Below are 25184 nucleotides of genomic sequence, written 5' to 3'. Positions count from 1 at the left end.
ATTCAGCTCTACTTCATCGGGCTAATAGAATGCATTGGCCAGCGCTGATTGGCCGAATTCCGTACTCTGGCCAATCAGCACTGGCTAATGCATTGTATTGGCGTGATGAAGCAGTGCTGAATGTGTGTGCTTAGCACACACATTCAGCTCTACTTCATCGGGCTAATAGAATGCATTGGCCAGCGCTGATTGGCCGAATTCCGTACTCTGGCCAATCAGCACTGGCTAATGCATTGTATTGGCGTGATGAAGCAGTGCTGAATGTGTGTGCTTAGCACACACATTCAGCTCTACTTCATCGGGCTAATAGAATGCATTGGCCAGCGCTGATTGGCCGAATTCCGTACTCTGGCCAATCAGCACTGGCTAATGCATTGTATTGGCGTGATGAAGCAGTGCTGAATGAGTGTGCTTAGCACACACATTCAGCTCTACTTCATCGGGCTAATAGAATGCATTGGCCAATCAGCGCTGGCCAATGCATTCTATTAGCGTGAACTGAGTTTGCACAGGGGTTCTAGTGCACCCTCGGCTCTGCTACATCAGATTGCTACATCTGATGTAGCAGTGCCGAGTGTGCATCAGATGTGTAGTTGAGCAAAACTGACTCAGCACTGCTAAGTCTCTGCATTCGCATAGGAATGCATTGGCCAGCCTTCGGCCAATCAGCGCTGGCTCTGCCGGAGGAGGCGGAGTCTAAGGTCGGACCTGAATGGAGACTGGTGTGGAGCGATCTTAGACTCCGCCTCCTCCAGCAGAGCCAGCGCTGATTGGTCGAGTTCCGTACTCTGGCCAATCAGCACTGGCCAATGCATTTCTATGGGGAAAAGTTAGCTTGCGAAAATCGCAAACTGACAGGGATTTCCATGAAATAAAGTGACTTTTATGCCCCCAGACATGCTTCCCCTGCTGTCCCAGTGTCATTCCAGGGTGTTGGTATCATTTCCTGGGGTGTCATAGTGGACTTGGTGACCCTCCAGACACGAATTTGGGTTTCCCCCTTAACGAGTTTATGTTCCCCATAGACTATAATGGGGTTCGAAACCCATTCGAACACTCGAACAGTGAGCGGCTGTTCGAATCGAATTTCGAACCTCGAACATTTTAGTGTTCGCTCATCTCTAATAATAATGGTCTGGAGCAAATCACGCAGACCAGCGCTCCTCTATGCCACCCCACCCCCCCTGATAATGCCGCCTGATGCCGTCGCCTCATTAGCGGTACGGCCCTGAGTCAGTATCACATTAAAAAGAATATATCACCATTTTTTTTTTCTTAAAACCAAATCTGTTTTATATAAGTAGATACCTAACATCATTTGTTTTCAGTAGTGAATGCATGGATAGTTGTTATATGGTGTTATCTCTACAGGTGTTAATCTTCTATTGCAGTGATTGCGAACCTTTTAGAGACTGAGTGCCCAAACTGCAACCCAAAACCCACTAATTTATCAGAACATGCCAACACAGCAATTTAACCTTACCAGTACATTTTGCTCTACAGTGGTCCCACTCAGTACAATCTACTCCACAGTGGCCCCACTCAGTATAATCCGCTCCACAGTGGTCCCCACACAGTACAATCTGCTCCACAGTGGCCCACACATAGTACAACTTGCTCTACAGTGGCCCCCACACAGTATAATCTGTTTACAGATGAGTGCCCACAGAGAGGGCTCTGAGTGCCACCTTTGGCACCCGTGCCATAGGTTCGCCATCACTGTTCTATTGTAATTCTCTCTGTAATGTAAATGAGATTATTTTTTGCAAAGAAAACTACAAACAAAAACAACCACATGTCAATTTATATAATAAATAAAAAACTGTAGGATTGTGAAAATTGTGGGATTTAATTTTTTTTTTTTTAAACATAGTGACATGGACAATAAAAAAATAATCAAAAGTCTATAAATATATCTAACATAAATTTGTGTTGAAAAATTCCTTTTAAGTCTAGTGGGCGTGTTGTTGCATGTATTCTGTGACCCTCTTTTGTCAATAGGTCAAGCTCAGCAAGTTCTGCCACCACAAAAGAATCTAAGGAATTTTTAGACTGGACAGTATAATTGCCACATCTTTATGCTATATTTGACCATCAGCTAATCTCACATTGTCTGTGCTGTTGAGCTGCTTTATGGCCTAAAGCAGTCACTTACGCAATGTGTGCTTATGAGTAATAATCCACAGAAGGTTCCTTGAAGCTCCCATTAATGGGTGAGTCATAGGACTGACTTTATGGTTCCAAAGAAAATTGATTTCAGCATTTATATTTGCACTTGTTACAAAGTAATAACTTTGTTTCATATATATATCCTATTAATATTATAAATGTGAAAGTTTGTGAGTTTGTGGGTTTGTGTGTTTGGATGTTTGCATGTTCGGATGTTTGTTCCTCAATCACGGAAAACCCGCTCCACCGATTTGGCTGAAATTTTCCAGAAACATAGTTAATACACCCGATTAAACAATAGGCTACTTTTCGTCGCAATAGCGCACATACGTTTGTGCCAGGACCCCCACAAAACCCAAACTCACACCACCATCTCTGCAATCTCACACACTTTGGACCATAGCAAGCCACAAAATTCATATTGCCCTCTACAGCCTCGCCCCTAACCCCACACAATCACATATACATATACTTTACCACTTTGCCCCTCACCTTAACAATACTCCAGGAGGCTCTCTTTAACGCTCCGGAGCAGCCATGTTTGCCGACCCCCACCGCTCTGACAATCCCTGACACCGCCCACCCATGTCAATACCCCTAGGCGATCTAATAAATGCAAAAAAAAAGTCTAAAAAAAGTAAAAAAAATATTTTTTAAAAAATAAAAAGGATTAAACATTCAAATCACCCCCCTTTCCCTAGAACACATATAAAAGTAGTTAAAAACTGTGAAACACATACATGTTAGGTATCCCCACGTCCGAAATCGCCCGCTCTACAAAGCTATACAAATATTTTTCCTGTTCGGTAAACGCTGTAGTGGGAAAAATGGTCAAAAGTGCCAAACTGCCATTTTTTCACTGTTTTGATTCTGATAAAAATTTTAATAAAAAGTGATCAAAGCAATAGCATTTCCCGAAAATGGTAGAACTACAAAGTACATCCGGTCCCGCAAAAAAAGACGCCCTATACATCCCCGTACACGCACGTATAAAAAAGTTACGGCTGTCGGAATATAGCGACTTTTCAAAAAATAATTTTTTAACACAGTTTTGGATTTTTTTTAAGGGGTCAAAATGTAAATAAAACCATATAAATTTGGTATCCCCGGAATCGTAACGAAACACAGAATACAGGGGACATGTCATTTTGGTTGCACAGTGAACGCCGTAAAACCAAAGCCCATAAGAAAGTCGCTGAAATGCATTTTTTCTTCAAATCCACCCAATTTTGAATTTTTTCCCTGCTTCCCAGTACATTATATAGAATAATTAATGGCAGCATCATGAAGAAAAATTTATCCCAGGAAAAATTAAGACCTCCTATGGCTCTGAGAGCGAACAAATAAAAATGTTATGGGGTTTAGAAGGAGGGGAGTCAAAAACGAAAATCAAAAAATGCCATCGGCGGGAAAGGGTTAACTTCAAATACTTCTGTCCCAAAGTCACTATGTAAAGTTTCTCACAACACCGTATATATAGCAGCTCAAATACAAAGTAACTTCAACACAAAAGTCTCACGTATTCTCTGAATTACAGCAAAAACAAGATACAAAGTTACATTTCATATCCCATACCTTATACACAGTACGAAAACCTTACCCACGCCTGTATATACCCACTTCTACAATCACTGCAGACGAAGTCGCGGGTACCAGCTAGTATATATATATATATATATATATATATATATATATATAAAACACAACATCCAGTGATAATCACTACGACGTTGCCAAAAAATCTGTTTATTCAACCTCTCTGAACTGGCAAAACGCTATGATATTTGGACCTCACAACTTAACATTTTGTGGTCAACGCGTGTGGCTTATTATCCCAAAATTACTTACTTGTTACACCACAATAATGGAATTCTTTGTTTAACAAGGTAAATTATTAGAAACCAGACAATTCCAAACTTGGCTAAAATGGCTAGTGAGATATGTAATAATTTTAATTTTAATTAAGACTTATTACTACAATAGGAAGTTCTGAAGAATAAGTCTTTGTAAATACTGTCTTTCTAATCTATACAGTGCATGCAGTTTAATGGGCTTTTTCTCTAGTTTCTACAAAACTATGAGAGTGCATAAGGAATTTTCACTACAGGTCTGTATTAGTGCATGATTTTTACCACATATTTTAGTGAGCATTATGAGCAAAAAATTTTTGTGTAAAATGTTTGTATTCCTCATCCAATTGTTTTTAACAGAAAGCCATACCATAGTGCATAAGGCACATATATTTTGACATGTAGATTTAAAATCCATGCGTTATAAATTAAAAAGAACTGACAAGTCAAATCTTGAGTTGGTTTTAGCACAGAGACCACATAAAACACAGTTACTAGCAAATTCTGGATTAGATGCAAATTTGCCACAGAAATCTGAAGCTCATTCTCAGGTTTGTATCTCAGATCTTTTCAAATGAGCAGCTGATTTTTCAAGATGAAAAAGGCCAAGATGTCTTAGTAAGACATCTTGGCCTTTTTTCTCATTAAAATTTATATTAGGATTTTAACAGTAAATGCAGCATAGGCCTTAGCCCAAATAAACATAGAATGGGGGTGTTGTGAGGATTGACAGGGAGAGAAAGGGCAGGTGATATGGAGAAAACAACACTGAAAGGAAGGGGATGTAGGAGGAGAAAGAAAATTAAAAAAAAAAAAGAGAAGGGGACATAAGGCTTTGACGCAGCACAGCTGTATAACTTAAAAACAATATAGTTACAAACAAACATCAAACCATAACAGGAAAGGTTGGCCTCTCAACGGAGAATAGTGTATAGGTGGGGATTAATATGGTGAGTGGAGTAGGGGACAGTAATGCAGTGGGGAGGGGAACCAGGGGAACAGAACAGTAGAGGGTGGGGGCATTAGGATGAGGCAGTGAAGAAAGGATTTGAAAGGCAGGAGAGTAGTAAAAGGTGTTCCACAGGAGATACACCTGCTGGTGAGAGAGGTCATCCTGCTTGAGTTCAGCAAAGAGGTCACAGTACCTCCTAATTCCAAATTGTTAAAGAAGGAGGGGAGGTGGATTTCCACCTCCTAGGTATAACAGACCTGCCCGTCACCAGTAGGAAACCAATCAGTTTGCAATTATTTTTTTCAATTTTGCGGGGAAAATGGAGAGGAGAGGAGCTAAGTCATCTTCTAATTCAACACCACTAATCTTCTTTATCACTTTGCAAACCTTGTCCCAGAAGGGATGAAGTGAGGGGCATTTCCACCAGATATGCAGCATGGTGCCCCAATCAGTATGACATCTGCAGCAATGATCAGAGTGTGACTGGAAGGTCTTGTGTAGTACCGAGGGAACCCTGTACCAGCAAGAGAGAATTTTGCAATTGGTCTCCTGAGCTTTGCATGATATGGAAAATGTATGTCACAGTTAAAAGATGGATAGCCACACATCTGATGGAAAGGTGGCCCCCAATTCCTGCTCCAGCCAGTTGTGTATGCTGGAAGAGCATCTGTGGTAGTGTCTGAGAATAAATCCTCAATAAAAGATGAATCCACTAAAGTCAAAGCGGAAAGTAGAAAATCTCCTTCTTTATTGCTCACATCTTCTTATAAAAGCTGTAGTACATACATATTATAGGAATGATGCGTCAGACTGAGAATAGACAGTATATAAGTGAGATGGAGTAGGTTGGTGCAAAGGTGTTAAGACAGAGGCGTTCAAATTGGGACAGAGGTCTGTCGAGGGACTGCAACTTTTTTAGTGTGTTATAGAAATAGTGCAGTTGCATGTAATGCCAGTGTAAGAAAAGGCCTCTATTGTCTGGGAGAACCAGATTGGGGTAAGGTAGTAGGGATGTTGTGGATAGTATCTTGTGGAATCTGGGGGGATGTTGGCCAGGTAAATGGGATAGGAAAGAGGAGTGGAGAGAAGCCGGGAATTTTGGGTTATCCTAGATAGACGTAGTGCTGTAGTAAACAGATAGTTAGTTGCACAGTGTGCTCTGCAAGTGTTTAGGGCTTGATGTGATACGTAAGCTAGGCCATATGCAGATTTGCGGTAGCATCTATTGAGGCATAGGAGAGAAGGCAGAGGAAAGAGGCTCAAATTTCTGTCTTAGGTGACCCATAGTTTGGCTTGAGATGACTGATGCCAATCTAGGATGCATGCGGTGACCGCAGCCAAATAGTACTGTGTGCAGTCTGGGACTGCAAGACCCCCCTTTATGCTTGGACTGGATCATGTTTGGCAATTCTTTGAGGTTTGGAAGCCCAAATAAACTTTGAGAATGATTTTTGGACCTTGGAGTGAAACTCTTTGGGGCACATAACGAGAAATCCGACAGTGTGCTAGGAATGGCGGGGCCCTGTGTCGAACTTTTGACATCCCCCCCCCCTCCCTACACACACACACTGGTTTTTATGTTTCCTTACCTCTCCTGGGCCTCCGTTCATTATACTCTGAAAAGACCCCCGAGTATAATGATAGTGTCTGTGGGGCCCGCGGCGCCACTTACCGACCTGGCCGCTGCCAGGATCGGTAAGTAAATAGGGCCCGTTACCGTCTGGAGTAACTCCAGCCGGTAACGGCCTATTAACGCAGCGGTACGGAACGCAGCGGTAGTGGCTATCGCTGAGCCCCTAATGTCCCGGGCCCTGTGGCAGCTGCTACCCCTGTAGTTATACCAGTGAGCACATTGTTGGCTTTCTAGCGGTATTTAAAAATTTATGTGCATGAGGACGTGAAAGGTACTCTTTAAATTCCCTATCCCGAACCTTGATCCCTGTAACATCAGTATGATATTCTGCCTTATCTTGGCCGCTAAAGGTTCAATACATAGTGTAAAAATGAGGGGAGAGAGGGGGCAGCCATCTCGAATGGGAAAGGGGAAGTTCCACCATTGCTTCAGGACAGGACAGGGAATGAACTGCTGTGAGAAAAACCCCTGAGAACACAAAGGCCTCTAAAGAGGTCAACATAAAAGACCAGTTGAGATGGCCAAAGGTCTTCTCTTCATCTAGACTGAGGAGAAGAGCAGGGGTGGAATGACGGTTGTCTACCTTTACCAAATCTGCTGCCATTCAGATGTTGAATCCCCCCTGACTACAAAAGATGAACCATACCTAGTCCTTGCGAGTATGAGAGGGGAGCCAAGGATTCAGTCGGTTAGCTAGTATTGCTTGAATAGTTTTAGGTTCAAATTTAGGAGGGCAGTAGGTCTATAATTTAAGCACTCATGCAGGTCTTTCTTTGGTTTGGGTACTAGGGTAATGTGTGAGTGGAGCATTGTAGATGGAATTGGTTGGCCATCTAGGAAGGAGTTAAACAGTCTCCTCATACGAGGAACTAATTCTTCCTTGAACATTTTATAATACAAATAAGTAAGACCTGGGCCAGGGGCTTTGCCATTGGGTAAGATCAAGACTCCCGAGAGTTACTTGTCTGAAATAGGGGCATTAAGGGAAGTCTTCTGGAGGAAGGGTAGATAGGTGACATTACGCAAGGTGGTCTCTTAAACGCTGTAATCCATCTGATGTACCTGGAAAGTATTGGGAGGGCAGATTGTACAATTTAGTATACTATATCTGGAAAGCTCCAGCGATTGCATTAGGGAGGCGTTGTAAGCTTCTTTATGAATTTCATACTATGTGAGGGGTAGAGGAAGTATATTTATCCCTCAGAATTTTGGTTAGCAAGGTATTCATAATATCATTAAGTCTCTCAGGTCTGCTCAGGCTGCCACAAGTTGACGTTGTGTCGCTAGAGAAGGGCTTACTGCTAAACAGGCGGTGAATGTTTGGATTTGAGTCACTAGAGTTTGACTTCTTGCCTATCTATCCTTTTTTTAGTTGTGGTGCCAGTGCTATATAATATCCCCACATGACCACCTTGTGAGCTTTGCAGAGGAAAGCATCAGTGACTCCGCATTTTCCTGAAAGTCATTAATTTAGTGCATTCACAAAGTGGCTTAAGATGTGGGTTTTTTTTAGGAGAGGCTCATTTAAACACCAGTGGCAGCTTTGGGTCAGAACTGGATTGGGGGATAATGACTCTGGGGTGTCATTGGACCAAGACAAAGGGCTGATCTCTGTTGCAGTCCGCAGACGAAGTGCTGGGGCATTGCCAAAGAAGTAGTGAATTCTAGTGAGCATATTATGGGGATGGGAGAAGAATGTGTAGGACTGATCTATAGGGTGAACAGTACATGGGATCTCATTAATCAACGAAAGTAACTCACAAATCTAGATGTGATAGATCACCGAGACTGTCTACCGTTTTGGAGAACACCATAGAAAATTCACCCCTCACAACTAGGTTGCATTAGAATAAGTTTGCATTCGGCATAAAACCTGTTTTAGGAATGGGAACTGGGATTAGCTTGGGGTGTAAACATTATGTAGAACCATAGGCTGTCTATGCAAGATGCAGGTGGCCTTCTAGTATAATGCAGTGACTTTGAGGATCTAAGTGGGAACTGGATATTGAGATTGGGCAAGTATGAGAGAGGAGTATGGCTACTCCTGCTTTATGACGGTCATGAGAAACTGAGCAGGCAGTTTGGAAATAATGTCTTGTGGAATAAAAATTGCCAGTGTGGTCATAGTGGGTTTATTGAAGGGAAGCTACATCTGCCCGAAGTGACTGAAGCTCTTGTAGCACCAGATGGCGTTTAGTGAAGGCAGGGAGTGTAAGGATTGTCCTGAAGAGTAGTAGAATAAGATCACTGCAGCCAGGCAGGAGAGGATGTTGCTAGGGACAATGGCAGCGAAGTGTTGCGGCTGGGTTGAGAGGAGGACGGAGCTGAAGGTGAGGCCATCGCTGCATGGGAGACTACATGGGAGCAGTAGGAGAAGTAATAAAAAACTTCAGTCGAGCTCTGAACAGCTTGGTCAGCAGGTATAGGAGTCACAGGAGTTGATTTTTGGAAACGTCTCTTGCCCAAGGCTGTGGAGGAGAATATATGATCCCAGAAAGCTGAGTGCAGGGCAGGAGCTCTAAGACACGCATCCTATTCCATGGAGGGTAAGGCCACGTCCACGCCCAACAGATTTGAAAAGCACCTATGAGAATAAAATTTAGTGTCATGGTGTCCATCACAAATTCTGTCATTGACAGCTAAGCAGCAGGACTGGACTGCATAGAGAGGACACTGGAGCACACGGGACAGGTGAGTATGGTTTCTTATGGTTTTCAGCCTAATTAAAGAAAATATTTTAGCCTGGACAACCTCTTTAACTGCAGCAGAGTAACAGACACAGCCTGGACTTACTGTTTACTTTTGTAATGGAAGAAAAAATCCTACATTGCAGTGAATACAGACAAACATCAGACGGAGGGGCTCTGAATGCATCTGTCATTTAATATTTGTTGTTCTCATCCTATGACGGATTAGAGCAACGGGCATTAACAACTGTAGTGTCAACCCACCCTTACAGATCACATTACATTAGTAGATTGGGAGAAAAACTACTATGCTCAAATAGGATGGGTCATATGATATAGCAGTGAGCACATCAACTTTCACTGCATGGAATATTGCAGACAAATAGTGATCTGAGCATCCAAAACAATGCTTCACGGTGCTGAAGGCAAAGTGCACCAGCTGCCTAAATTACATATTTTTTTTTGACAAATATACAAAGCCCCCTATATAACAATGGTATTTTGTTTATCACTATAACATGCTCTGTAAATATGACTGTTGAATATGCTTGGAGGAGGTAAGGATAACAAACTTCATAATATAATTTGTATAAGAAAAGTGCGTATTTCTTCACTTATTTGCCTCCTGCCATGGATCAAATCTGAGGAAGTGGAGAACTGCTAAAACAGGGAGACAGCTGTACTATAGATAGAGAATAATTTTTTTACAATACAGTTGGATTATCAAGAATTACTATCCAGCCTTTTCCTGACAGAAATGACTCATTTAAAGCTGTAGACGGCCTCATATTTCTGTCACTTTCCTTTCCTTTTTCTCCTCCTCTCTTCATAGATCTCGCTGTACTCTGATTTGCTATTTGTATGGCGTATGAGACACAATTACTCGAATAAGAAGTAAAGATAGGAGTAATATTTAGAGACACAGGCACTTTTCTTTAGTGAGGTATATTGAACAGTTTTCTTCCTTCACCTGCTCAATTGATTTATGAAAAAAAAAAAGCGCCTAGGCCTCATGCACATAACTAAGTGTGTGACCGAGGCGCTGGTGATGTGTGATCCAAAGCTCTGCTCCATTCTTATGATTATAGAGCTAGTCCTACACTGCCTTGTGACACTGGAACAGAATTCCCCACTGAAGTCAATAGGGGACAGAAGGCACTCAGATGTCCTCCGAGTGCATTTCACTATAAAATGCCCCCTCCCTCCCCCATCCCCCTTGCCTGTACTCGGTTGTGTACTATAGTAAGATTTGTTAAGCGGTCATTTATAATGATGCAGGAGCGTCTGCAGTAAAAATACGTCAATTATAAGTATGAAAATGTATATATCAGGACTGAGATGGGAAAATCAGAGAGAACAGAGGTGACTTTTTATTGATGGATGTGATTAGGGCTGGATAATTATGACCTAAATCAGAATCGCAATCAATTGCCCATTTTACCTTGATAACGATTAATGAATGATTATTTAGGACACTCCCATTTTTACAAGCCACACCCCTACTTATATATAATTGAATTTTAATTTTGGTTATTCATCTAGCAGCAATCCTAATTGGATATTGTACAATATGTAACATATCTTTTAGCTAATGGGCTAATGGTAGTATGACAAAAGATAGAAGGGATGCAAAGTAATTGAAATAATCGATATGAGCAAGTTAACAATGATTGATTAACCTAACTTTTAATTTTGGTTATTTTTTGATTAATCACCCAGTACTACTTCTGACTGTTGGACCTTTTATGCCCTTAGATATCAGCGGTATTATATAACACTATAAAGTTGACAGTGCACTGAATTCAGCTCGCTGTCAGAGCTATTGCTATCTTTAGTTTTGGCGCCGATAACCCTCCACGGTCAGAAGGGCAGTGAACAATGCCCCCACCCTTCTGAAAGTACACTTCCATAGCCTTGTACTGTACTTCCAGCCCAGCAATGACGTTAGGCCTCTTACCATTGGAGGGTTATAGGTGCTGAAACCAATGGCACCAATATCTCTAGCACCAGGGCTTATTAATAAAGCTGACAGTATGCTGAATTCAGCACATTATCAGCTGTCTACTGGTATATAACACTAATGTTCGAAGACATAAAAGGTCCTCAGAGTGGAATATGTCACTGGCAAATGATAGGTTAAAAAGGTGGGATAAGACTGGGATAGGCTCAGTGGTAAGGTTGTAGATTAGGTGGGAGAGGATTAGGTCAAGAGCTCAAATGGTGGGGTATGAATGGGAGAGAACGATGGAAATATTTTATCGTGAAGTTTGGGGACTGTATGTCAAAGTTGTCTCTTGATGGAAAATGAGGAATTCTTCATCATTTTCTTCCGTGTGAATATACCCTTATTCACCTGTGTTGTTTCTTTGATCTTTTTTAACCACACATATGCATATTTGATTGGGTCGTTTTCTGTTGGTGTAGCTACAAGCTGCCATGTAATAGCACCCGCTAACATTCAGGCACACAGTGATTTATAAGAGAGCTGATATTTGGACTGTTTGCTATTATAATTTGGTGTGGCCACCACATAGCAAGTTATAACCCACCCAAGACTTGAGGAAAAGATCTGCTAAAAATGATAACTCGCAGCTATATTTAACTTTGTTTTCCATGAATAACCTGCACTTCCTGAAACACCTCCCTCATGTCTGTACTATGAGCAGCCAGTTTCCTATATCCACTCTGTTTTACTTACCCTATTTGCAGATGGATATTGTAGGCTAGCCACTGCTTTGTGTCTCCATACATAGGAATACATGTACACTTATTACATTACTACATCATTTAACTAAACTTATTTTAATAGAAAGTAAATGTGTCAGAATTGCATTTAATGCATGTAATTGCATTTAGCACACTGTTGAAAAAGCACACAAACACCATCATGACTATTAATATTCATTTAAAGGGACTATCTGGGAATTCCCTGCACTGGTTAAGCTTTACTTCTAATATACACCTTGGTCTCCGAAGCTCTGTTTATTACTTTTGCATAGGACATTAATAATGGCTGAGTATGTATAGCACAATAATGAAAAATGTGTTTGTTCTCCTGAGGCCTAATGGAGAAGAATCACCTCCTGTATAATACTTAATAAGACATGTGAATAAGAGCTTGTTTTATTGCGAGAACTCTTTGGATATTGATGCTTTCCAGGTCAAATGCATTACATGCTGTTAATATGAAACCAAGACAGCATACAACAAGGTTGAAATGACAGAATGCATTTTGCTGTGTTTTTTTTGTTTTTTTTTGTTTTGTGGTATCTTTAGTTCCTTGCTGTCTTTGCACCTTTTGTTTAGAATAAAATTGCCTTACCAGATGTTAATTTAAAATTTGTAGTGGAATATTGTATAGTTTAAATACACAGTATTTTGGTATGATGAGGACTTAAAGGGGCTCTATCAGCAAAATCATGCTGATGAAGTCCCACATATGCTTGAATAACCTTTAAAAAGGCTATTCAGGCACCGTAAATATTATATTAAACTACCCCCCAGTTTTAAAATAATACCCTAAAAAAGAATGTGATCTACTTACGCATCGTGCACGATGGGCGGGCATTCAGGGTCCGCCGTCTTCTTCATCCACGCCTCCTCTTCCTGCGATGTCCTCGGGTCCCGTCTTCCTCTGGCGCTCACGAACTGACATTGCTAAAAAAAAATGGCGTGGGCGCATGCGCAGTAGCCGTAGTAGAAGCAGCATGCTACTGCGCATGCGCCCAGGCCATTTTTTTTAAGCAATGTCAGTTCGCGAGCGCCGGAGGAGGACGGGACCGGAGGACATTGCAGGAAGAGGAGACGTGGATGAAGAAGACGGCGGACCCTGAATGCCCGCCCAGCGTGCACGATGGGTAAGCTGATCACATTCTTTTTTAGGGTATTATTTTAACCCCTTCCCGACATGCGCCGTAATAGTACAGCGCATGTCGGGTCTGTAACTATGGCGACCGCCCGGGAGCCGGGCGGCCGCCATAGCCACCACGTGTCTACTGCTTTAAGCAGTAGACAACCGGCTCTAATGCCTCCGATTGGTCCCCGGACCGATCGGAGGCATTAACCCCTCCGGCGCGTGGTCAAAGGTGCCGGAGGCGCCATTTTCCCGGCAGCACATGGGCGCCGCCATTTTGCCCGGGATCGCCGGCTCCTGGAGCATGCTCCAGGGCTGACTTCCCGTTGCCATGACAGCCGGGAGCCTTGTACAGGCTCCCAGGCTTGTCTGCAAATCCTCTCTTTTGCAGGCTGGTCTATGCAGCCTGCAAAAGAAAGGATGATTTTTTGCAATGCATTGCAATGCATTAACATTGTAATGCATTGCATTAGTGATCAGACCCCCTGGGGTTCAACACCCCTAGGGGGTCTAATAAATGCAAAAAAAATAAATAAAAAAAAAGTTAAAAAAAAATATAAAAAAATATAAAAAGTATTAAAAGTTCAAATCACCCCCCTTTCCATAGAACACATATAAAAGTAGTTAAAAATTGTGAAACATATACATGTTAGGTATCCCCGCGTCCGAAATCACCCGCTCTACAAATCTATAAAAATATTACGCCGTAAACGCCGTAGCGGGAAAAATAGTCGAAAGTGCCAAACCGCCTTTTTTTCACTGTTTTGATTCTGATAAAAATTTTAATAAAAAGTGATCAAAGCAATAACATTTCCCGAAAATGGTAGAACTAAAAAGTACACCAGGCCCCGCAAAAAAAAGACGCCCTATGCATCCCCGTACACTGACGTATAAAAAAGTTACGGCCGTCGGAATATGGCGACTTAAAAAAAATTTTTTAACACAGTTTTGGAATTTTTTTTAGGGGTCAAAATGTAAATAAAACCATATAAATTTGGTATCCCTGGAACCGTACCGAAACACAGAATATAGGGGACATGTCATTTTGGCTGCACAGTGAACGCCGTAAAACCAAAGCCCGTAAGAAAGTCGCAGAAATGCATTTTTTCTTCAAATCCACCCCATTCTGAATTTTTTTTCCTGCTTCCCAGTACATTATATAGAATAATTAATGGCAGCATCATGAAGAAAAATTTGTCCCGCAAAAATTAAGACGTCATATGGCTCTGGGAGTGGAGAAATAAAAAAGTTATGAGGTTTAGAAGGAGGAGAGTCAAAAACGAAAATCAAAAAATGCCATCGGCGGGAAGGGGTTAAAACTGGGGGGTAGTTTAATATAACTTTAGTGGTGCCTGATTTAGCTGATAGAGCCCCTTTAAGAGCATAAGAAAAAATGTATGGTTACATTTTTTTTTTAAGATGACCATTAACCACCCCCACCAATTCTTGTTAATAAGTACTTCTGCATGGATTCCAGCACAGTTGGAATTTTCTCCGTAGCCCCACCATTTCTAAACTACAAGTACAGTTAGTTTTGGTGCCTGATATGCTATTTCAGTGCCATAACAGAAGAACACTGTCAGGCAGGGGTGTGTGATTCAGATCTCCAATCAGAGGCAGCCAGTGGAATCACCCCCCTTGCTTGCTTCTGCCTGACACCACACTTCAGAAGGTATAGAGACTTCTCAGGAATGGCGGGGGCTAGAGAAAAAATTACAACTGTACCAGAATCAGTAGAGCAGCAGCTATTAAATGATCTAAAAAGCTGGACTTGTTGGAGGTGGTCAAAATTTCTCTTTAACATTAAAAATGCCACAAAAAATATGTTTCTAAAATGGCCATAAAAATTACTCGACATTTATGGCATTATTTCTAAGCATTAGAAAATGCTGATAAAGTTGTGTGTGAATGAGCCATTTTACAGACAGCAGTATTTGAAGCCACAAAGCGTTGCTATATTATTTCTGTTTTATGGAATTTTATAACTAGTTCATCCTACTACTTCTAAAAAGAATCCAGGTCATGTCAAAGTGGATATTACTGTTCTGGGAATCCAGATAAGTATGTCAGACTTTGAGAACAATCAAAGGGCAAGGACAGAAACTTGATTTTTTTTGGGGGGAGGGGGGGGGATCTAACATCAGTTCTAGTATTGGAGTCATAGACAGTAAAATTCATGATCACTCAGTATGATGTTTATTTACATAGTATACTTATTTAAAGGGGTTGTCCCATCACAAGGATCCTATCTATACTGCTTGTTAATGTGGATGTAAGACTTTTCCTAAATACACTGCTTCAGCAAAACTGCTTTGTTTGTCCACTATCTTACTTTATTCAATTCTTTGTGGCCACAGCCCTGACTTAGCTGCTCATGAATCAAGTGATGTATCTGCCTGCTCTCAGGGGGGAGGGAGGAGGGGCTAAGTGCACGGGAGTGAGCCTGTGTATCTAGCTATTCCTGTGTCTACACCATGTAGATAGGGGAGAGGAGCTGCTTTCATTTCTTCTGTTCTCCCAGTTATCAGGCTAGCTAATTCAATTGTGTTCATTATGGCAGAGACAGGCAGTCTCTGTATGTAACACAGAATGGAGTTGCTGCTGTCTGTACTTCATAGTCCAATATGGGTGGGAGGAGCTACACACAAATTTGGGGGCAGAGCTAAACGGCAGGTTTCATGTGAAACCCCGCCCACCAAATGATGCAAGAAACCAGGAAGAAAGAAGATTTTACAGCAGTAAAGACTGATGAGTATGTGAGGTGGGAATACCCCTTTAATGCAGACCAATTAAGCTGAAGTTTAACTAATTCTAGTATATTTTTTTGAGAACTAATGGTCTGTTTTGCATTTGTCAATGCCATATTGGTAACCTAAATAACCTCTGGTTTCAGTATGGTAATCATAATGGATAAGTTGGGTCTTGATACAATATTGAAACCAATAAATAAAATGTTAAGCCAAGAGAAAAAGGTACAAAAAGAGACACCATTTTTTATCTCTATAAAAAATCTGTATTGGGGACTTCTGTGTTCATGCTATTATAAAGTTCACTCCTCCCTCCTCATATGTTGCATGACATGAACACATTTTGCATGGGTGTCAGGTGCTGAGGCATTGAAGGGGTTTTCTGGACTAAATATATTGGTAACCTATCCTAGTGATAGGTCAGTAGTAACTTTTCTGTGGGGGTTTGATTCCTGCCACGCCTATTGATTAGCCATTCTCAGCAGCTCATACACAGAATATAAAGGAAGCAGACCGCATCACTGTGTAGTGATAGGACAAATCAATGGGTGCATATCTGAAGTATCTGTTATGGCACTACACCGGTAACAGATATTAGTGACCTATCTTTGAGATAGGTAATCAATAGTTTTAGCCCACAAAACCCTCTTAATCAGAGTTGGACATAAAAAGGCTCCCATTCATTTTAATGGGAGTCACTCTCTTTTTTTTCCCGCTAGTGATTTTTTTTCAGTTAGTGGGGAAAAGAAGCGATATGCCCCATCTTCCCGCAGATTCCGTGGCTGACTCAGCTGCAGTGTTTGCAGCTCAAGACTCCCTTCTGATTAGGCCCATTCATTCGGGCCTAATCATGAGCCGGATGCTGTGAACAGACCCTAATTCTTGTGACCAGCAGGTGGCAGTGATGCTGTCTGCTGCTGGTAGGACAATTAGACCTAGGGAGCTGGCAGGAAGTATTACTCAGCTGCAGGTCAGTGACAGGGGAAGAATGGAGAGCAAAAAGTGGAGGAAGGGCAGTGTTTGGCATTTTTCCATCTTTTTTTTTTTTTTTTTGCCTCTTCCAACGTGATCTGGCTTCTGCTGCAGTTGAATTCAGCTTATAAGTGTCAGTGTCCACATGTTTGGTTTATTAGTGTTTTAGATTCAGAGGGATAGGCTATGTAAAAAAAAAACAAAAAAAACCCAAAGTTGGCAAGGAGGTTGCTGCTCCATAGATTTGAATTCTACATGCCCTAACATGGAAAATTATATTAAAGGGGTATTCCCACCTCACATACTCATCAGTCTTTACTGCTGTAAAATCTTCTTTCTTCCTGGTTTCTTGCATCATTTGGTGGGCGGGGTTTCACATGAAACCTGCCGTTTAGCTCTGCCCCCAAATTTGTGTGTAGCTCCTCCCACCCATATTGGACTATGAAGTACAGGCAGTAGCAACAGCATTCTGTGTTACATACAGAGACTGCCTGTCTCTGCCATAATGAACACAACTGAATTAGCTAGCCTGATAACTGGGAGAACAGAAGAAATGAAAGCAGCTACTCTCCCCTATCTGCTAACAGGAAGCTAGGTCACGTGGTGTAGACACAGGAATAGCTAGATACACAGGCTCGCTCCCTGCACTTAGCCCCTCCTCCCTCCCCCCTGGCAGCAGGCAGATACATCACTTGACTCATGAGCAGCTAAGTCAGGGCTGTGGCCACAAAGAATTGAATAAAGTAAGATAGTGGACAAACAAAGCAGTTTTGCTGAAGCAATGTATTTAGGAAAAGTCTTACATCCACATTAGCCAGCAGTATAGATAGGATCCTTGTGATGGGACAACCCTTTTAACTACACACAGATGTTGTCCATTTTTTTTTCCACTGTACCATAGTTGTGCTGCATCAGCATCAGTGAAGAAAAAAAAACGTGCTTCTATGGTCTGAAAAAAGACACTGACATCTGAATAAACACAATAAAATGAATGCTTAGTTATGGCGTCTGCGAAAAATGCCAATGTGCACATGAATAAGGTCTAAGATGTGTTATCTTCAGGACTAGGCCATTTTCGCTTGTTCAGGACTGGACACATTCAGGTCCAGGTTTATAATAAAATAATAATAACATCATAAATGTGAATTTGACGGCTATAACATTTTTTTTCAGTCAAATTATTTTATATAATTTTTACATCTTCTATTAAGTGGTAACTAGGGCCTTTTTTATGTTTTTTTGGCATGTTTTTTCTATATTTTAATATTTTGGAAGAACTTGTCTTTATACATTATGTATTTGTGATGTGTTTTTAAATGCAGCTGAAAAGTCCTCTGCGGACTTTCTGCTTCAATTATACCTGGAAATTGCTATGTGTCTGTAGCACGTATTTTAACAAAGAGTGGGAATGGGATTCACTAGAATCCCATACACATTTCTGTAACTGTAAAACGCCGCAGATAAGAACAAAGCATTTACGCCACGTGGGGCCCCTGCCTTTTTATTAAACGTTTTGCTGTCTTTTTTGAGTCACAGCCAGGAGTTCGTTCAAGTGGAATGGGAAATACAAAGGAAGCATTTACAGTCTTTTCCCTCCTGCTAAATCCACTCCTGTCGTTGGCTTAAAAAAATGCAAAAAAAAGCACATCTTATCCACAGAGTACGGTCTTGGCCTTTGACAAAGGCCCCAGGTAGTGAAATGCAGCCAAAAACATGGTATAAAAAATTGTGTGACTTTTTTTCTATAGTGTTTCTGAATTTTTGTTGTGTTTTCTCCTGTATTTTTTTCTTCCCCTATTGCTCATAATTCTGCAGCTAACATGCGGTGATAAAAAAAAAAAAAAAAACACATTCATGCTTTGAAAGATAGCTTTTCTGCAGCTTTTTTCCCTGCAATATGTGAATAATATGAAATTAAATCTCATTCACTTTACTGGATCTGAAAAAGGCAGCACTTTTTCCACTGCAGTTACGCAGCAGCCAAAAACACTGCATTTCTGCAATGTGGAGCTTAAGACTAAGCTTTTTTTTAGGGATGTGGCTATTTATAGGTACCGTACCTACAAACAACTGACTATTTATAGGTACCGTACCTATGAACTACTGGCTATTTTTAGGTACCGTCCGTATCTTTAAACTATCTATAGGTACCCATAGGTACCGTACCTATAAACAACTGGCTATTTATAGGTACCCATAGGTACCATACCTATAAACAACTGGCTATTTATAGGTACCGTACCTATAAACAACTGGCTATTTATAGGTACCCATAGGTACCGTACCTATAAACAACTGACTATTTATAGGTACCGTACCTATGAACTACTGGCTATTTTTAGGTACTTCTGTACCTTTAAACTATTTATAGGTACCCATAGGTACCGTACCTATAAACAACTGGCTATTTATAGGTACCGTACCTATGAACTACTGGCTATTTTTAGGTACCGTCCGTATCTTTAAACTATTTATAGGTACCCATAGGTACCGTACCTATAAACAACTGTAAAAAAACTGAAAACTTTTTTTCTATAGTGTTTCTGAATTTTTGTTGTGTTTTCTCCTGTATTTTTTTCTTCCCCTATTGCTCATAATTCTGCAGCTAACATGCGGTGATAAAAAAAAAACAAAAAAACACATTCATGCTTTGAAAGATAGCTTTTCTGCAGCTTTTTTCCCTGCAATATGTGAATAATATGAAATTAAATCTCATTCACTTTACTGGATCTGAAAAAGGCAGCACTTTTTCCACTGCAGTTACGCAGCAGCCAAAAACACTGCATTTCTGCAATGTGGAGCTTAAGACTAAGCTTTTTTTTAGGGATGTGGCTATTTATAGGTACCGTACCTATAAACAACTGGCTATTTATAGGTACCGTACCTATAAACAACTGGCTATTTATAGGTACCGTACCTATAAACAACTGGCTATTTATAGGTACCGTACATATAAACAACTGGCTATTTATAGGTACCATACCTATAAACAACTGGCTATTTATAGGTACCCATAGGTACCGTACCTATAAACAACTGACTATTTATAGGTACCGTACCTATAAACAACTGACTATTTATAGGTACCGTACCTATAAACAACTGGCTATTTATAGGTACCGTACCTATAAACAACTGGCTATTTATAGGTACCGTACCTATAAACAACTGGCTATAGGTACCATACCTATAAACAACTGGCTATTTATAGGTACCGTACCTATAAACAACTGGCTATTTATAGGTACCATACCTATAAACAACTGACTATTTATAGGTACCCATAGGTACCGTACCTACAAACAACTGACTATTTATAGGTACCGTACCTATGAACTACTGGCTATTTTTAGGTACCGTCCGTATCTTTAAACTATCTATAGGTACCCATAGGTACCGTACCTATAAACAACTGGCTATTTATAGGTACCCATAGGTACCATACCTATAAACAACTGGCTATTTATAGGTACCGTACCTATAAACAACTGGCTATTTATAGGTACCCATAGGTACCGTACCTATAAACAACTGACTATTTATAGGTACCGTACCTATGAACTACTGGCTATTTTTAGGTACCGTCCGTATCTTTAAACTATCTATAGGTACCCATAGGTACCGTACCTATAAACAACTGGCTATTTATAGGTACCCATAGGTACCGTACCTACAAACAACTGACTATTTATAGGTACCGTACCTATGAACTACTGGCTATTTTTAGGTACCGTCCGTATCTTTAAACTATCTATAGGTACCCATAGGTACCGTACCTATAAACAACTGGCTATTTATAGGTACCCATAGGTACCATACCTATAAACAACTGGCTATTTATAGGTACCGTACCTATAAACAACTGGCTATTTATAGGTACCCATAGGTACCGTACCTATAAACAACTGACTATTTATAGGTACCGTACCTATGAACTACTGGCTATTTTTAGGTACTTCTGTACCTTTAAACTATTTATAGGTACCCATAGGTACCGTACCTATAAACAACTGGCTATTTATAGGTACCGTACCTATGAACTACTGGCTATTTTTAGGTACCGTCCGTATCTTTAAACTATTTATAGGTACCCATAGGTACCGTACCTATAAACAACTGGCTATTTATAGGTACCCATAGGTACCGTACCTATAAACAACTGCCTATTTATAGGTACCGTACCTATGAACTACTGGCTATTTTTATGTACCGTCCATATCTTTACACTATTTATAGGTACCCATAGGTACCGTACCTATAAACAACTGGCTATTTATAGGTACCCATAGGTACCATACCTATAAACAACTGGCTATTTATAGGTACTGTACCTATGAACTACTGGCTATTTTTATGTACCGTCCGTATCTTTAAACTATTTATAGGTACCCATAGGTACCGTACCTATAAACAACTGGCTATTTATAGGTACCGTACCTATGAACTACTGGCTATTTTTGGGTCGTACCTATGAACTACTGGCTATTTTTAGGTACTGTCTGTACCTTTAAACTATTTATAGGTACCCATAGGTACCGTACCTATAAACAACTGGCTATTTATAGGTACCCATAGGTACCATACCTATAAACAACTGGCTATTTATAGGTACCATAACTATGAACTACTGGCTATTTTTAGGTCGTACCTATGAACTACTGGCTATTTTTAGGTACCGTCTGTACCTTTAAACTATTTATAGGTACCCATAGGTACCGTACCTATAAACAACTGGCTATTTATAGGTACCGTACCTATAAACAACTGGCTATTTATAGGTACTGTACCTATGAACTACTGGCTATTTTTAGGTTGTACCTATGAACTACTGGCTATTTTTAGGTACCGTCCGTACCTTTAAACTATTTATAGGTACCCATAGGTACCGTACCTAACACCGTTCGACCGAATACAGAGCTGTGTGTGTGACAGGAGGAGTAGCTGGAGGGATGGTTGGAAGTAGAGCAGAGCTGTGTGTGTGTGACAGGAGGAGTAGCTGGAGGGATGGTTTGCAGTAGCGCAGGGCTGTGTGTGTGACAGGAGGAGTAGTTGGAGGGATGGTTGGCAGTAGTGCAGCGCTGTGTGTGACAGGAGGAGTAGCTGGAGGGATGGTTGGCAGTAGTGCAGAGCTGTGTGTGTGACAGGAGGAGTAGCTGGAGGGATGGTTGGCAGTAGTGCAGAGCTGTGTGTGACAGGAGGATTAGCTGGAGGGATGTTTGGAAGTAGTGCAGAACTGTGTGTGTGACAGGAGGTGTAGCTGGAGGGATGGTTGGAAGTAGTGCAGACTGTGTGTGTGACAGGAGGAGTAGTTGGAGGGATTGTTGGGAGCAGCAGAGCTGAGCTCTGCTTCATCTCCGGTGTCCGGAGTAGCCAAGGTGAGCGCACGGCTAGCTCTGCTTCATCTCGCCATAGGAATGCATTGACCAGCGTTGATTGGCCAGTGTACAGCATTCGGCCAATCAACACTAGTTCTGCCGGAGGAGGCGGAGTCTAAAATCGGACCAGAATGGAAACTGCTGTGGACCGATTTTAGACTCCGCCTCCAATGCATTCCTATGGGAAAAAGTCAGCTCACGCATATCACAAGCTGACAAGAATCCCGACCAGATAGAGCCCCAAAGAGCTGGGTGAGTCACATTCCCCCCTAAATAAAGGTAATCCCTAGCTAACCCTGCCTGTAGATCTGTCCCTGTCTCACAGTCACATAGTTCACAGTCCCAAATTAATCGAATGTTAAATCCACCATTCGTCTAAATTGGAGGTCACCTGATTTCGGCATTTTTTTAACTGCCTCTGTTGTCGTAGTTCCTGTCCCACCTCCCCTGCGCAGTTATTGGTGCAAAAAACGCACCAGGGAAGGTGGGAGGGGATACAAATTTTTACTGCGTTTGCCTCGTGGTATTCGATTGTAATCAAATACCTCAAACGGCCTGATATTCGATTGAATATGTATTCGATCGAACGGTGTTAGGTACGGTACCTATGGGTACCTATAAATAGTTTAAAGGTACGGACGGTACTTAAAAATAGCCAGTAGTTCATAGGTACAACCTAAAAATAGCCAGTTGTTTATAGGTACGGTACCTATAAATAGCCAGTTGTTTATAGGTACGGTACCTATAAATAGCCACATCCTTTTTTTAGACAAAGCCAGGAGTGTGTTTAGAAGAAAGGAGAAATATAAGTACTTCCTTTAGGCTATGGCCCCACATAGCGCAACATGTCACTGTAAAGGTACGTGTGCAAATCATTGCGTTTACACCATGTGGGGCCCCGACTTTATAGAGTTAAAGGGGTTGTCCAGGCAAAATTTTTGTATGTTAAATAGACTGGGGGAAGGGGGTGGAAAAAAAAATCATACTCAGGTGCAAAGGGCATCTGACGTTACAGAAATTCCCTTGTTAACCATCAATTAAAGCTAACTAAACTTTCTGGCAACTTTTCATGTTCTAGTAGTATTTGTGTCATTAATAAATTTTGTAATATACTTTGTTAATAAATGTTGTCTCCTTGCTGTGAAAGCTTGCATTCTCTAACTCTTTCCCTTATTTCTTTATTGAGAGTTATTCCTGCCTCTCACCGAATGTTACTGTGAATAGAGTAGGGGCTTGGAGTATGGGCTGTGTAAAATGTAGGGAAAATGAATGGAGGATCACTTTAGATATATCTCTGAATTCAGCACACTGTCAGCTTTCTAGCGGTATGTAAAACCTCATGTGCCCCAAGTGGTGAAAGGTCCTCTTTAAAATGCAACAGAATCTAGAATACATGCTTTATTGTAACAACCCCATGCTAGGTGTATAAAATAAAATCTTGAACACTCTACAATGGCAGTATTCATTTTATATGGTGGGTGCTAAGCACACTTTCCCCTCTACTCGTGTTCAAACTCAGGGTGTCAAGCATAGATGGATCCTTACTTGAATCCCCCATGCTTTTTTTGATTGAAAATTTCTTTATTAACAATCAGTCGTCAACAATCATACAATCTACTGTTCTATGGCGACATAGTACAGGCTTAGAAACAGTTTCCGTTTATGGGAACCGCTTGATGAGCCCACGAATGAAAACCTAATATGCTTAATAAAGAGGTTACCTGCAGAAACCCATGGACCCCATAGACAATAATGGGGTCCGCCGGGTTTCTGCTCAAAAAATGCAGAGAGAAAAGTCCTGCTTGCATTTCTTAAGCGGATTCGGGGACAGAAACCCTGAACGGAGACTGGGTGCAGGAGTGAACCTAGCCTTACATAGTTACTCTAGGATTTTGTCAATTTTGGTTAAAATTGCACTGACTATTGCTCTATGTAGTACCTGTCTAAGGCTATTTAGGAAAAGGTCCCACGTTACTTTAAAACTGATATATATATATATATATATATATATATATATATATATATATATATATATATATACATTTTATTTTTGCTCCAGATTTTGCTACCATTTTTTGAGCCAATCACAGGAGTGGTTAAAAAAGGAATGAGAAATATAGAGGGAGATCTTATAATTCTCCCTTCTGCTCAATCCACTGTTGGCTTTGGCTCAAAAAATCACAGCAAAATGTGCAACAAAAAAGCAGCTTTTCTGCAACATGGAGTCTTGGCCTTAAAGTTTCCTATAATGCAGAGCATACAAGCCAAGGCCATAATAATGGAAACAAGTATGCTTTTTCTCTTTCTTTGCACTTTTTGGATAGCTTATACGTTTATTATTTGCACAGCTATTTTGGAAAGCTATGTCTGATCAATGATACTCCTCTCAATTATTTGTTTTTATTTTTCATTTCTTATCTCCCTGGCAGATTGGTTGATGACCGGTGTGTGGTTGAGCCTGCTGCAGGAGATCTAGATAATCCACCCAAAAAATTCAGAGGTAAGGATGACCTTACACTTTTATACATTGCAAATAGTTTCATTATTGTTTGCCTCATTTTGTAAGTTTCATAAACTTTCCTTCAAGAGGTCCTTTTCCCCACCCTGCATTCAGCCTGACCACAGCCAGGCTGAATTTGTGGGTAGTGGATGGTGCTCCCTTTGGCTGCCTTCACACGATGTAAACGCGAGCTGATTTTGTCAAAATACACGTTTAAAAAATACACATGTAAAAATCAGACTCCCATTGACTTCAATGCCATTTTTACATGTGTAAAAAAAAGCGCAAAAAACATGCGTTTTTGCACGTTTTTTGCGCATTTTTTTTACACATGTAAAAATGGCACTGAAGTCAATGGGAGTCTGATTTTTACATGTGTATTTTTTAAACTTGTATTTTGACAAAATCAGCTCGCGTTTACATTGTGTGAAGGCAGCCAAACAAAT

At 40.9% G+C, this 25184-nt stretch overlaps 1 protein-coding gene across 2 annotated transcripts in view; it reads left to right on the top strand.

The window, feature by feature from the left end:
- Positions 1 to 25184, top strand: part of ITPR3 (inositol 1,4,5-trisphosphate receptor type 3) — a 356707-nt gene that overhangs the window by 13672 nt on the left and 317851 nt on the right. For both annotated transcript variants that reach the window (XM_075264237.1, XM_075264236.1), the window contains exon 2: positions 24668 to 24738. In XM_075264237.1, the coding sequence (XP_075120338.1) occupies positions 24668 to 24738 (71 nt within the window). The remainder of the gene's footprint in view (positions 1 to 24667; positions 24739 to 25184) is intronic.

Source organism: Leptodactylus fuscus, chromosome 2 (assembly GCF_031893055.1).
Source record: "Leptodactylus fuscus isolate aLepFus1 chromosome 2, aLepFus1.hap2, whole genome shotgun sequence".
In the NCBI taxonomy this organism is placed as follows: domain Eukaryota; kingdom Metazoa; phylum Chordata; class Amphibia; order Anura; family Leptodactylidae; genus Leptodactylus; species Leptodactylus fuscus.
This window is presented reverse-complemented; position numbering and strand designations above follow the sequence as displayed.